A 14,316-nucleotide genomic window follows, 5' to 3' on the forward strand; every position below is an offset into this window, starting at 1 on the left:
CCCTTAGGTCTGAGTCCTGATTTAGAACCCCTAAAGCCTGGATGGACCTACGGTACCTCTATTTGCCCTGTTTCCTGCAGAAGAGATCTAACTGATAGATCCCACTGAGGCCATGCAGTGTTACAGGAGATCAGTCCTTTCCTAAGTTTTACAATCTGAATTGTTTCCAGTGGGTTAAGTGAAGCAGAAGCCTACGGAGGCCATGCTCCTGGAAAAGTAGAGAAGGTGCATTACCAAAATCACCCCTGGCTCCCAGGTGGCGTCCCAAGCAGGATATGTCAGAGGTTCCGTGTGTCAAAAGCAACCAGAAGCATCCCTCAAGCAAAAAATCGCTATTGATCACCATCGTGACTCATCACAAAGGCATTCCTGCCATAAAAGGCCCAGAAAGGATGCTGGCGTCCCTCCCCTTCCCCGTGCATCCTAGACTACAGATGGGTGCCGGGTGAATGGACTGAAACACCGCACTGAGCTGTCCTATGTTCTGAAAGCTGCGTTATCGCCCTGCCATTTTTAACCCATGGAGAATACTAGAAAAGTTTTACAAAGGGAAATTACCCAATTCTGTAATTTAAGTAGTTAGTAGAGGACATTGACGGAAAACAGTAAAGATAGAAATCCATCATGGTTCTAAGCAACATTCAAACACATGTAGTCTTTATAGCTGATGAGGGAGCAGAAGCCTAGCTGAGGACAAAGCTGAAGCTGGCACCTTCCCCCCTCCTCACGCCCCATATGTGTGACATTCCTCAGGCACTCCTGGCTGCCCTAAAGGAAAAGCAAATGGTTAACTGATAGAGATCACCGTCCTGCAGGACAGGAGTCTCCCTCAGTTTACAAATGTCCTAGTGATTTACACGAAAGAAGCTTTCTTATCAATGGCCTAACTTCCAGAGACCCATAACTCAGTTTCCTGAAGCCCTAACATCACCCTCCCCTCCATAAAATTGAGGAAGGCTGAGGTAGAAGGAAATGTAAATAAAATTGAATTTCTTTAAACCTAAAGTCCATTGACAAGGACATGCGATAGGAGGAATGTAACCCTCCTGCAGGAAACTCCCAACTGTCTTCATGTTAGTGCCTCATTAGATGGAAAAACAGCCTTGGCTTCACAATAACCAGGTCTCCATTATCCTGAGAGTCTTCTTTAGCATATGACAGTCCTTCTGAACACCCCCTTTGTCCTCACCTCCCCAGCTCCCAAGTATATAATCAACCACATCTCACAAACCCAGAGCAGCTCTTTCTGCCCATGGGTCCTGTCCCTGGGCTTTAATAAAATCACCTTTTTGCACCAGAGACGTCTTAAAAATTCTTTCTTGGTCGTCGGCTCTGGACCTCACACCACCAAACCTCACTTGTATTCTAAAACTTCATCACAGCCAACTTCCCTAGGAAATGGTCCCGAGTTGGACTTTAGGTCATTCGGGTACTGGTTTTGGCCAGCTCCCGGTGGAGGTCCCGTGGCCAGAAGCAGCTAGAGGAGAGATGTGGAGGGGATCACATTAGACCGATGAAGAGGAACCCTTACATGGGAGTCTTAAGATTGGCAGCCGTCCTGGTGATTTAGGTAATTGTCTTGTGCCCAAGACAGACAACTTTGTATAAGAACAGCAATAAAGAGAGGGCATCAAGTTTCTGGGTCTTATTACCATTCCAGCCAGGGTACTAACTTCCAGCCAAAAGACTATCACGCCATGTGATCTCTCCCCCTGCTCTAGAAGTCCTGAAAGCTGCGTTATCACAGCTTTAGAGTAGCCACGGGCTGGAGGATTGGAACCTGAGCAGTCAACATGGAAGTGTTCCAGTAAGACCGTACTCCTTGAAAAGCCCCTGGAATGAAAGTAAAGGAAGAGAAAAGTATTTACCAAGTTTGCGCTGAATCTCAGAGTCCAGATAAGACTCAAAGCCCCACGTTTGGGCACCATATGATGTCGTTTTGGAATATAGATGAAGTGGGGTCTGGAGCCAATGGCCAAGAAAGAATTTTTGAGACATCTTTGGTGGAAAAAGCTGGTTTTATTAAAGCTGGTGGACAGGATCCATGGGCAGAGAGAGCTGTTGCTACAGGGTTGTGAGGGGTGGCTGATTATATACTTGGGAGTTGGGGGAGGTAAGGAAAAAGGGAGGTTTTCAAAAGAACTTTCATATGCTAAAGAGGACCAACAAGATACTGGAGGCCTCGCCATGGTCAAGGTTGTTTTCTCCTCTGGCAAGGCATTAAGACAGTGCTGTGCAGAGATTGCTCACAATGTCTCCTCCAAGAACCGCAAAGCTATTGTGGAAAGAGCAGCCCAGCTGGCAATCAGAGTCACCAATCCCAACACCAGGTTGTGCAGCAAAGAAAATGAATAGACAGCTTGTTGTGCATGTCATATTTGTGTTAATAAAACCATAAAACTACAAAAAAAAAAAAAAAGACAGTTGGGAGCTTCCTGGATGAATGTCATGCGCATCCCACGGAGCAGGGGGAGAGATCACATGGTGTCAGCTTGTGTTCTGTCTACAGCTAGCCTTCTGCTCCCTCATCATGCAAAAAAACAAAAGCATGAATGCCTCAGAGAGATATTGAGAGGTTGGAAGACCAATATCATTTTAAGTCTAGGTCCTTTATATGTTTGGTTTTTGTCTTGTTTTTCTCTCTACAACTTTTGGAGTCTTTTTTATATCAGGTGTTAGAAATTTCATAATAATATGTCTAGATGTGAACCTTGTCCATTCATTGTATAGGGGGCCCTGGGGTGGACCCTCTCAATCAGGAAATCATGTCCTTTGATTCTAAGAAAGGTTTTTAAAGTAATCCTTTCATTATTTCTTTCTTTTCATTTTCTGTTTTTTTCTTTCTGGAGCTCCTATTGTTTGGATATTGGGCCTTCTGGACCAATCCACTAGTTTTATCTATTTCCTAATCTCTATGTAGAGGACAAATAGGTGGACAACCAGTAAGAGTATTTCTCAATTTATACAATCAAAAGAAACCACGAATGGATAATCAGGAGACTGAGACCAGCTGAGCCAATTAAAAAAAAAAATCAGAATTCTTTATTCAGGAAGATCTGAGCCACTTTTCAGACCCATAATTCATTGGCTGAAAGAGATGGTGGTTCCCAAGGAGGAAGAATGCTGCAAAAATCCCCTATCCTTCCTCAAAGAGGTGTATGGATATTTATTTGGGTAACTGTATGCTGGGGAAAGGGGAATAACCAGACATTTTGAGGGCTTTTAGATTCAGGGTCTGAACTGATATTGATCCTCAGGAATCTGAAATAAATCACAGACTGCTATTTGAGTAGAAGTATGTGGGGGCGCTGAGTCCTGGCTCAGGTCAGGCTCACGATGGATCCACCGAATCCGTAGCTCAGCCAGTGGTCATTTTGCCAGTCCCTGAATAGATAATTGGAATGGACACGTGGTAGATGCCAGAACACTTCATTGGTTCTTCAGTCTGTGGGGTAAGAGCTACTGTAATGAAAAAAGCTGAGGACTTCTCTTTCCCAAAACCTCGATACAGTATCATAAAAACCAAAAATATCATGCCTCAGGGGGAATGGCAGAGATTAGAGCCACCCTTAAGACCTAAAAGACACAGAGGTAGTGATCTCCAGCCAGTCCTCATTTGATTCACCAGCCTGGCTTCTAGAGAAACCAATTAAATCCTGGAGGATGACATTGCACTATCTGAGACACAACCAAGTAGAGGTCTCAATTACAACCACTGTGCCAGAAGTGATATTTTTGCTAGAGCAAATTAACATAGCTTCAGAGACATGGTATATGGACATTGATCTGATAGATTCATTCTTTCTCAGAAGTATTTTTCTTTTTTTTAAAGATTTGTCAGAGAGAGAGATAGTGAGAGTAGGAACACAAGCAGGGCGGGTGGGAGAGGGAAGTAGGCATCCTGCTGAGCAGGGAGCCCGATGTGGGGCTCGATTCCAGGACCCTGGGATCATGACCTGAGCCGAAGGCAGACGCTTAATGACTGAGACACTCAGGCGCCCCTCAGAAGTACTTTTCATATAGAGTGTATAGCAGCTTACATTTACACTTTTGTCCCAGGACCATGTTAATTCTCTCATCCTCTGTCATAATATAATCTACAGAGTCTGAACCATCTGGACTTTCTGCAGAACATCACATTGGTTTACTCCATCAGTGATGTCATTTTAATTGGACCAGAGGAGTAAGAAGTGGCCAAGTGCATTGGAGACCTCACTCTCCAGAGGTCCCACCTACAAACTCCTACAAAGATTCCCTGCCAAGTCAGTAAAGGTTTTAGGGGTACAGTAATTTGCAGCATGCCAGGACAACACTTCCAAAGTGAAGGGCAAATTAGTGCATCTTGACCCTCACACCACTGAAAGGAAGCACAATACCTGGTAGTCCATACTTCTCTGATTCATTTACCAAGGAATAGAGAAAGCTGCCAACTTTGAGTGGGACCCAGAATAAGAAAGGGCTCTGCAGCAGGGCCACAATGCAATGCCCTACCACATGGCCCATATGATCTGGCAGACCCTTTGGTACTAGAGTTAGCTCTCATGCCATGCAGTGTTTACATCAATCCCCAGAAGGAGAAATACAATTTATAACACTTGTGTTCTGAAGCAAGGCCATGCCATCTGCATCAGAGAATTACATGCCATTCAAAAGCCAACTCCTACAAGCCACTTGGCTGCATAAAGGTAAAACTCCCGATGGTGAGATACCAAAAGATGATGGGACCAGAGATGCCCACCATGACCTAGATTCTGAAAGGCCCATTTAGTCATATGCAGGTTCAGTATAATCCATCAGAATATGGAAGTGATGCAGCCTGGGATTGAGCACAAGCCAGGGATAGAGAATACAAAGGAACTGGGTGAAGTGGTGGCCCAGCCCCCAGGTCGACCTCCACTGGTGCACTAGTGCCTCTCCTTCAGCTCACAGCTGATCACGTGTTCAGGAGAGGCTGTTACTTAGCACCGGTCAACACAGGAGGGAAAAGGCCACTCTTGGTTCACCAGTGGTTTAGTTCAATTATGTGGTGAAAGCTGAAAATAGACAGTGATCAGTTAAGATAAGGTCATACTGGAGTCCTTATAAAAAAAGGGGGAAATTTGGATACAGAAATGCACATGTGAAGAACACCACATGAAAGTGAAGGGAGAGGTCAAGGTGACACCTCTACAAGCCAAGGAACTCCAAACATGGCCAGCAAACCGCCAGATCCTAGGTGAGAGGCTGGAACAGATTCTTTCTCACAGCCCTAGCAAACTAACACATCACATAATATCACATTAGATCAATGACCAAATCTGTAGCAAAAGAGCTACAGCAGAGGTGATAAGGGCATGGAATTTCCTAGTTTCATCAAATACAGCACCACCCAGAAGCTGCCAGCCTGACAGATCAATGGCATAGCCTCTTAAAGAGGCAGCTGGGGTGCCTCTTGGAGATGCTGCTTTGCAAAGGTGAGTCACCATCCACCAGAGTATAGTACACGTTCTGAATCAATGACCACTATGTGTGTGGTCCCAGTAGGTAGAGTGTATGGGTCTGGAAATCAAGAGGTGGAAGTAGGGGTGACCCTGTTTACCATCACCCACATTAAATCAGGTGCCATTTTCAAGGTGTCCCACCAACCACAACACAAGGCTCTGCAGGTCTGGCCATGCTGGGTGGGGACTGCTCCCACTAAGGAACACAGCAAGAACCCCATGACCAGCTATGGCTGGTCGTTTCACAGATTTTTTGCCAAGAAAACAGCAGGCAAGAAAGTGTCACTCTCCTGATCGTTGGAGGGAAATAGGACTCCTGTTACACAGTGGGGGCAGGAAGAATATATTTGGCACCCAAATGATCCACCGGGGCCTCTCGGTACTTTTCTGTCCACTTTTGACAGTGGGTGGACAAATGCAGATGCCACAGACTGAGAAAGACCTTGTGACCAAAGGCCCATACCCCTCAAGGATGAAGGTCTGGATAACCCCACCAGGTAAGCCACCTGAACGGCAGAGGTGCCTGGGTAAGGGCAATGGAGATTGGGTAGTAAAGGGAGATAGTGAACATCTAGTTGCCACCCCAAGACAGATGCAGTGATGGGGCTCAGTTTGCCAGCCGAACATTTATACCAAGCAAGTGGATTGAAGTGGTGCAAAATATGAACCGTAGTGGAGGCTGTGGTCCATTGCCCAGATCCCTGCCTTCGGGACCAGGGCACTCATTCCCCCAGCTTTTGGGAGCATTGCCTGCTACAGACTTGTAGCTGAGATCCCCCCCAGCCAAAGATAACTGCCTCACCTGAGGTTGCTGCAGAGAATCCAATTTGTTTGGTGAATACTATACCTTCTCTTATCTCTCTGAGGCATAAATCATAGTTTTACTGTTGAAATATGTTTTGGTTCATTTTCTTATCTTTGAATTATCTCTGTTTTCTTTGACTCTCCACTTTTTTTAATCTTTTTTTTGCCTTCACATTTGGAGATATATCAAATATCTGATACCCCTTGGCAGTCTGTCCAAATTAGGTGTCTGACACCAAAGAGTTGACTAGAAGCTCTGTAGGGTTTTTGTATCTGGTGGATTCACTCTGGAGCTACCTCAGCTAGTCATTCCATTGGATGAAACGCTCCCCCCCTACCCTTTTAAGTAGATATATATTGTTTTTTCTCTTGAGCTCATAAGTGTTCCCAAAGAGGACCCATCCATTCTCCTGATATTTGAGGAGTGGGTGGGTAAGATCGAAGGCTGGCATGACTCTTAGGTTTCGTGGTGGAGTAAGGGAGTCCCAGGGGTCAGTGTGTAGACCTGAACAATCTTTCTAATTGCTGAGTAGCCTCTCTCCCTTCACATCGCCTATGTCCCTGAGTCCAGAACCCTCTAAGTCTTCAGAGAATAAACCTCCATTCTTCTCCCTGGAGCCCGTTAAGAGTGGTCACCAGGCTACAGAGTAATGGAGGAAAGAAACTTGCTGTAAAGGCTTTCAGCCAGTCCTCCCACTTCAGCAGCCTCAGCACCCACCTTCAGAAGCACTGCTGCCTACAGTTTTTGAACTTTCTGAAACTGTGCCATATGAATTGCTTTGCTCCTCAGTTTTCCCTTGCCTAATTTCTATTCCAGATCTCTCTACCCTGCTAAGTCAGTGATTTAACCCTAGTCGAGCAGTTTTCTAGCTTCTGCACATTCTCTTTACCCTTGTGTACTGATGCCTTTTTCCCCCCTTTCACTGTCACTCAGTAAGGTTTCAAGGAAGCTCAGAGGGAAATGCATGTGTTCAATCCACTATGTTTAATTGGAAGACATTAACCTATTTTAGAGATAGAGAAACTGAGACCCAGGGAAAGAAAAGGACTTGCCCCAGGTCCTACAGCATAACCAGGCTAGAAATAAAGTGTCTAGTCCCTAAGCCAATGTTCTTTGTGAAGGAACCGAAAAGGTGTGAAAACAGGAGGAACACAGAGAGTCAAGGGGTTGGTTTGGGGAGGAGGTACTGATAAAAGGAGCACGCTGGTAAGGGTGGCCTAAGAGGAAAAGAGAAGATAGTGCCAGAGAAAAGGAGATACTTTTATCCTTGGGTTTTCTGCTGACATTTCACTGTTTTCAAATTCCTTCAAGACCTTTATCGTCTGTAAGTACCACTCTCTGTGTTTACCACTATGCTATCCCAAGTCAGACTCCTTACTATTTCTATTCTCTACTCCATTCTTTCCTAGAAATACATAATGTTTTAAACATATGATTCCACTCAAATTGCCCATCTCAAATGCTAGCAATGACTCCGCATTGCCTATGGGGTAAAAACCAAATTCTCTAGTTATCTCAATAATTTAAGCTTTTAGACTGGTTGGGGAGAGGGGCTGAGAGGAAGAGAGTGGATAACTTGACAACACAAGGGACAGTAAGTGTAGGTGACAGGGAGAAGAAATTAAAGATGGCTCTAAGGTGATCAGCTTGGGTGACTGAGTCAAATTAGGACTGGGAAATCAGAGATGCTGATGAGCTTGGTTTTAAACATGGTGACTGTGGTTTGAGAGGCATGTAGAAATGTCCGGCAGGACTGAACATTGCAGCCATGCATCATACTATTTCAGGATTGGCAAGCTCTTGCATGTTTCCTCATCCAGTGCTGGAAGAAGTGAAAGAATAGGATAGCTCCAGGGGTCACCAAATCAAAAGGAGTCTCTTCTGGACGGGGTCATTTGGGTAGATCTAAGTAGGGGAGAAGGAAGAATAAGAGGGGACTGGCATATCAATATTTCTAATCTCTCTTTTTTGGTTAAAACTGAAGCATACCTAAAACATAATTGCCTGATCCTTGGGGTGATATTGATAGCTGTATTACTTTCCTATTTTAGTTTAACAAATAACCACAAATTTAGTGCCTTAAAACAACACAAATTTATTATCTTACAGTTCTGGAGGTCCAAAGTCTAAAATCAGTCTCACTGGGCTGAGGTCATGTGTCAGCAGAGCTGGTTCCTCCTGGAGGCTCTGAGGGGTAATCTGTTTCTTTATCTTTATGAGCTTCTAAGAGGTGTCTGCATTCCTTGGCTCATGGCCACTTCCTCCATCTTCCAAGCCCATCATTCCAAGCTCTGCTGTCATCATTAAATTTCCTTTTTCCCCCTTTGACATTCTTGTCTCCCTCCTATGAGGACCATTGTAATTACATTGGGTCCATCCTGATAATGTAGGATAAGCTCCTCATCTCAAGATCCTTAAATTAATCACATCTGTAAAGTATTTTTCCATGTAAATTAACATATGCACAGGTTCTGGGAAATAGGGAATGCATATATTTGGGGGGCCATTATTCTGCCTACCACAATAACTCTCTGATAACACTCATGACCCTCAGTTCTTGTGAAGATATGTCAAGATATAGATAAAGAGAGAGAGAGAGAAATGAATGAGTGGATGAATGAATGAAGAGCTTTTAGTGATTCAACAAATATTTATTATTGGTCCATTATCTTCTAGGTTATGTTTTAGATTATCTGCTAAGGAGATCTAGGAAACTAGTGTTTATTCTTAAGAACTTGACCCTACTTGATCTCAAAGCATATTCTGTGTCATATTAAAATGGTAACCAGCTCTTGGGGTGCCTGGGTGGCTCAGTCATTAAGTGTCTGCCTTCGGCTCAGGTCATGATCCCAGGGTCCTGGGATTGAGCCCCGTATTGGGCTCCCTGCTCTGCGGGAGGCCTGCTTCTCCCTCTCCCACTCCTCCTGCTTGTGTTCCCTCTCTCACTGTCTCTCTCTCTGTCAAATAAATAAATAAAATCTTTAAAAAATAAAAATAAAAATAAATGGTAACCAGTTCATTGATTACCATGGAATTAAGACAGAAGAAAAGAAGATAAACTTATTTCCCTTTTTCTGCTTCTGAATATTTGCCTACAAAGACAAAGAACAAAATAATACAGATCCAGAAGTAGAAAAATATATCCAGGTCAAAGAATACATCTCGTTGCACTGAATGAGGGTATATGCGACGGGTGTTTGGAACGGAGTATCTGGGTGAACGTCTCCTGGTAGCTTGAGTTCTACTGAGGATCACGAGCCCCCCAGCTGTCCTCCGTGTAAGCTGTAGGTGTGACCCTAGTGTAGAGGGGGCTGTTCTTCCTCTAGTCTGAGGGTATGACTCTATTGTAGACCTCGAGATTATCCTTGACATGGTCCATGTGGCTTGTGAGAATGACTGCTGTGTAGACTGTTGGTGAGCCATCCTTAAAACCTCAGAGTATGTCCTCCAGGGGGTCTGTGGTGCTGTCTCCTGTGTGGATTGTGAATTTTCCTGTGTGGCCTGCCTATCTGCCATTGGGGTGGGCTGTCTACTAGTCTCCCCTTTGGGCTGAGTGCCTGCTCCAGGAGCTTGGGTCTCAGCAGTGGTATGGCTGGGCCCTGACTCCTTAAAGTTATAGTTAGACCCACGCTCCTGGTTTTGGCCAGACATGTCACCAATGTGACAAGAGGAACTCCTAATATCCATAGAGGAGGATGGGGATATTGATGGCTCTGTCACGTTGTTTCGTGACCTCCATGAACAGCAGCCCAGAGTGCATGCTTCACAATTTTTTGTGTCATGGGACCCATCCAAAGGCACCTCCCGGATGATTGGTAGCTCCGGAAACTTCCTAAAGCCGTTCCCGTAGAATTTCTCCAGAATACGCCGCACCACGTTTTTCAGGATTCGCATGGCACTCTCTGGGGAGAACTCAGGATTCTCAAATCGAGACCAGGAACACTTCTGGCACCTCTGAGCAAAGAGCCGCATAATCACCTGGCCCTGGGACTTCTGGGGCTCCAGGTGCATGTGACAGAGGATATGCACTTGAGCAGAAGCCCAATTTCGCCGGCATGAGGAACACTGGAACCTGCAGACAGAAGGAGGAAGGCTGTTGTGCCTTCAGGTGATCATTGACCTGAAGGAGGTGGGCCTGGTCTCGGTCTCTAAGATTTCTTCCAATACGAGAAGGTACGTATGATATTAACAAATTGCCAAATAAGAATGAGAGGGATTGTGTTTTTTAATAAAGCCTTTTCCTGTGATCCACTGAGCTTCCACCCTACGTGGTCCCAAGTATGCCTCTCTGCTACTAAAACATCTCTGGATGTCTCAGAGGGAAAAGTAGTTCTGCCATCGGCCAGCAAAATTTGGTCCTCCTCATGATCGCAGAAAACGTATAAAGCAACTACTTTGAGGCAGGCACTGTAATAGGGGCTGCAATATTATCCCACTTTATCTTTAAAGCTCCCCTCTGAAGGAGGCATTATTGAGCCCAATGTCAAGATAAGGAAACTGAGTCATAAAGGGATACACAGCTTGTTTTTAAATATATATATTTAAAACCATTATCTTATGGGAATGTAGAAGAAGGAACACTTACTCCACCTAGGAAGATCAGGGAATGCTTTAAGGACGGGGTGGCACTTGAGTTGGTCCTTGAAGGATGAGTACAGGGGAGGGAAGAAAGGGCCTGCCCAACAGGCATAATATCATGATAAGGGAACAGAAGTCTGAAAATGCACGGGCATGGTTTATAATCCATAAGGTTGGAGCAGAGGACAGATGGAGTCAGGGTGGGGCAGAGAGGGAAGCAGGACAACAGGTGAGGTGTGCCCCATAAAAGGAGACCTGGCTGCCCAGGTCAACATTTCTCCCTGCCCCCCTTTACCCTGCCCTGACCCGGGCAAGGAAATTGCTCCCTGCAGTGTGCAGGCTCTCTAGGGGTGAAAAGGGGAGATGGCCAATAGGGGAGGGGCATTACTTACCAACTCCAGGAACTAGGTTTTAGATGTCTTTCTTGCTGCACCATTCCCTCTGTTATCCCCAGGCCTTCAACAAAGTCATGTTCAAAGTGATTGTGTGGGGACTCCTGGGTGGCTCAGTCAGTTGGGTGTCTGCCTTCGGCCCAGGTCATGATCCCAGGGTCCTGGGATCGAGCCCCGCATCGGGCTCCCTGCTCAGTGGGGAGCCTGCTTCTCCCTCTGCCCCTCCTCCTCCTGCTTGTGCTTGCCCTCTCTCTCTGACAAATAAATAAATAAATCTTTAAAAAAAAAAAACAAAACAAAGTGATTATGTGGCCTCCCTCTATTCTTGGGGCTTTAAGGAAGGCCCTGGTCCTGGGCTGGTGCTTGGGCCAGGAGGGCTGCTGCAGCCTGGGGAAGTCAGGACTGAGGGCAGAAATAGCAGAAGTCTCTAGATAGAGGCAGTCTGGAACAGGAGGTGGTGAGAGAATGGGAGGGCAGATGTATGGAATATGGAAGCATTCCTTGAGAACCTCCAGAAATATTTAGGGAGGAAACCTAGCAAAAAAAGAAACTTCTTTTTGTGTTATGGCTAAGCAAAATGGAAAGAGTACTGTGGCCATGAAAGAATGGAGATCCTGGGGACACTGGTTCCTTTAACAAGCTCTCAAAGGAATCAGTCAGTCGCTGCTAAGCGACCCTCTTTGCCAGAGAAAGTCCGCCGAGAGGCCAACTCTCACTCACCTGCCAAATCCTTTCTGCTGGTACTGTTTCCAGCCTTCGGCGAGGCAGTCCGGCTCCAGTTTCTCATCCAGCTTCAGGGTCCATCTGGCCCGGGGTTTCTCCTGCTGCATCAGCTCTTGAAATGTCTGCTCCCAGGTCCGGATGTCTAAAACCGTTTTTCCCCCCTGAGGCTGGGAAACCATGCCTAGTGAGTAACTCAGTCTTCCTCAGCAACCAGCAAGAGGGAAGGGAAGAAAAAAAAAAGTAAAAAAACGCATCAGTTTCAGTTTCTCGGTGTGGAATGCGTCAGCTATCTTAACTTTCGTTTCAGACTGTGGAGTGCACAGAACAGGTCTTTGTTTTGAAGACAGAGGGCAGCAGAGTTTTGCCAGTTTGTGAACAGGCCTCTGAGAGATATCTGAGTACAGAGCTCTGTTCTAGATTCTGGAGGCACCGATAAGTGACTTGGGTATTTTATTTTTCTCTTATTGGTACACCAGGCAAAGCCCTATGCTCGGCGCTGGGATAAATGCCACTAAGAAGCCGTTTCTCCCCCCAGCGATGCTCACACTCTCATGCAGACACAGGAAGGTAGCTGGGGGAGCCTGTGTCCCATGCTGGTCTCATGCACCCACTGACCCCTCCCCACATCCCCTGAGGGATTATTCCTGGTCTTCTGCAGGGGCTAGCACAGACAGGTGGGTTACCTTGCCCAAAGCCACACAGCCACTGAGAAGTGTAGGCAGCGAGACTTGAACCCAGGCCTGGGGGGCTCCAAAACCTATGATGTCTCTACCCACCTCCGTCCCTGAGAAGACGCTGAGGATGGTATTTCAGGTTCTAGGCTGGCACCCGGGAGCCAGGGTGGAAGGAAGCATCTTGAAACCTGACCTGGTGCTTTAGTCTAGTGAGCTCTCCTAGGTCCTGGGACAGGACACCAAGCTAAATGAAAGGATTATTTAACTCGGCCACTTGCCATGTAAATTATCTTGCAGGCTGGGAAGCAAGCAGGTGTGGGAGCCATCTTTTGGGAACAGGATAGAGAGAATTCCCACTCTGGGGGTGAGGGACTGGAGCTAGATGACCTTTAAGTCACTTCTAACTTAGAGTCTGAGATTCTAGAAGGTGAGTTCTGTCCCTCTGGAGTTTAAACTCAAATGGGGGAGATAAGATAAGCAGGACCTTATGTCCTTGGAAGCCCCACTAGGGTTACCGTGTCCCAGACAGAAGCAGCCCAAGCCTTCTCAGACTTCCTAGACTTTCACATGCTCCCCTTCTTCCCTCCCTCCCAGGATGTTCTGTTTTATACAAATGCTCTGCTTTTATAACTTTACACATCGAGGGCACCTACGTCTACACAGACAATGTAGGAAACTCTTGTGTATCTAGATAATTATAGGAACTTGGAATTGAACCCACAGGATATAAGAAAAGCCTGGAAAGCCCTTAGGAATAAACTTTTTCTCTTTATGGCAGTCGTCCACTTGATAATTTATTTCCATATTTACTGTAGCTTGGGGGGTGGAAGGGGCTGGAGGGATTTGGTTTGGTTAAAGGAGAGAAATAAGAAACAAGAAATGTAGTCCCAGGGCGCCTGTGTGGCTCAGTCGGTTAAGCCTCCGACTCTTGATCTCAGCTCAGGTCTTGAGCTCGGGGTCATGAGTTCAAGCCCCATGTTGGGCTCCATGCTGGGCATGGAGCCTACTTAAAATAAAAAAAAGAAAGAAAGAAAGAGAGGAAAAGAAATGTAGCCTCCCTAACATAGCAATAATTTTACTTATACTTTTAAACATCTCTTCGACTAGCAGAAACTCTATAAGTAGATGCAGAACAGATGCAGAAAATGTTTAAGGTGGTTGGTCTGGGGAACAGTGAGGCTGGATGACCCCTAACCTAAGTCCATTTCCCTGCCTTGGGGATTCACAATAAGGAGAAATGCATACTAGGATTGGAGTGCCCACTGTAGGTTGGTGATGCCAGACACCTCTTCGCCTCCCGGACCCGAGGATGACCTGTCCAATAAGTGGCAGAGCCAGGACTTCAACTTCTCTGAGGCCACGCTAAATCCCATGAAAGCGTGGGCTTATGTAAAGAAGGAATGGGTTGCTAATGGTAGAAGAACAGGCAGAAGGCAGAAGGAGCAATTCGGGGGAATCCGAGTGGGGGTCTTCATGCTACTCCTCTAACCATTGTGCTCTCAGGGCTGGGGCTCCTGGGCATATTCCAGGAAGGATTACTGCTCCACTTAGGACTACTTCTCAGCAAAAGGTCAGCCTGGAGGGGAGGAAAGTGGTTAAGATCACATTGTCCCAGGGGCGCCTGGGTGGCTCAGTTGGTTAAGCATCTGCTTTTGGCTCAGGTC

The 14,316-nt window shown here is 46.0% G+C and overlaps 1 protein-coding gene and 1 long non-coding RNA gene across 3 annotated transcripts in view; one reads left to right on the forward strand and one right to left on the reverse strand.

Annotated features, from left to right (window-relative positions):
- LOC144381202 (uncharacterized) overlaps positions 1-6,192 on the forward strand; it is a 142,407-nt gene extending 136,215 nt beyond the window's left edge. Inside the window, exon 4 of the long non-coding RNA XR_013446077.1 lies at positions 5,885-6,192. This is a non-coding gene — a long non-coding RNA (uncharacterized LOC144381202). The remainder of the gene's footprint in view (positions 1-5,884) is intronic.
- Positions 6,193-8,355: 2,163 nt separating this feature from the next.
- RTP4 (receptor transporter protein 4) lies at positions 8,356-12,272 on the reverse strand. 2 transcript variants are annotated; one of them, XM_078068127.1, is made up of 3 exons: positions 11,976-12,042; positions 11,256-11,509; positions 8,356-10,357 (listed from the first exon to the last, which is right to left on the reverse strand). In XM_078068127.1, exons 2-3 carry the CDS (start codon positions 11,297-11,299, stop codon positions 9,346-9,348), a joined length of 1,056 nt encoding a protein of 351 aa, XP_077924253.1. In that variant the 5' UTR covers positions 11,300-11,509; positions 11,976-12,042; the 3' UTR covers positions 8,356-9,345. The 2 variants fall into 2 exon arrangements, with proteins under 2 accessions (XP_077924253.1, XP_035922623.1); XM_036066730.2 differs by lacking the exon at positions 11,256-11,509 and having other exon boundaries at positions 11,976-12,272.
- Between the last annotated feature and the right edge of the window lie 2,044 nt (positions 12,273-14,316).

This window comes from Halichoerus grypus, chromosome 1, assembly GCF_964656455.1.
Source record: "Halichoerus grypus chromosome 1, mHalGry1.hap1.1, whole genome shotgun sequence".
Taxonomy (NCBI): Eukaryota; Metazoa; Chordata; class Mammalia; order Carnivora; family Phocidae; genus Halichoerus; species Halichoerus grypus.

Excerpts from the sequence above, each read along its gene's own strand:
- RTP4 (XM_036066730.2), bottom strand. The coding sequence starts at position 12,157 with ATGGTTTCCCAGCCTCAGGGGGGAAAAACGGTTTTAGACATCCGGACC. Across the intron at positions 10,358-11,975 it reads CAGCAGAAAGGATTTGGCAG|GTTCCAGTGTTCCTCATGCC; the intron begins GTGAGTGAGAGT and ends TTCTGTCTGCAG.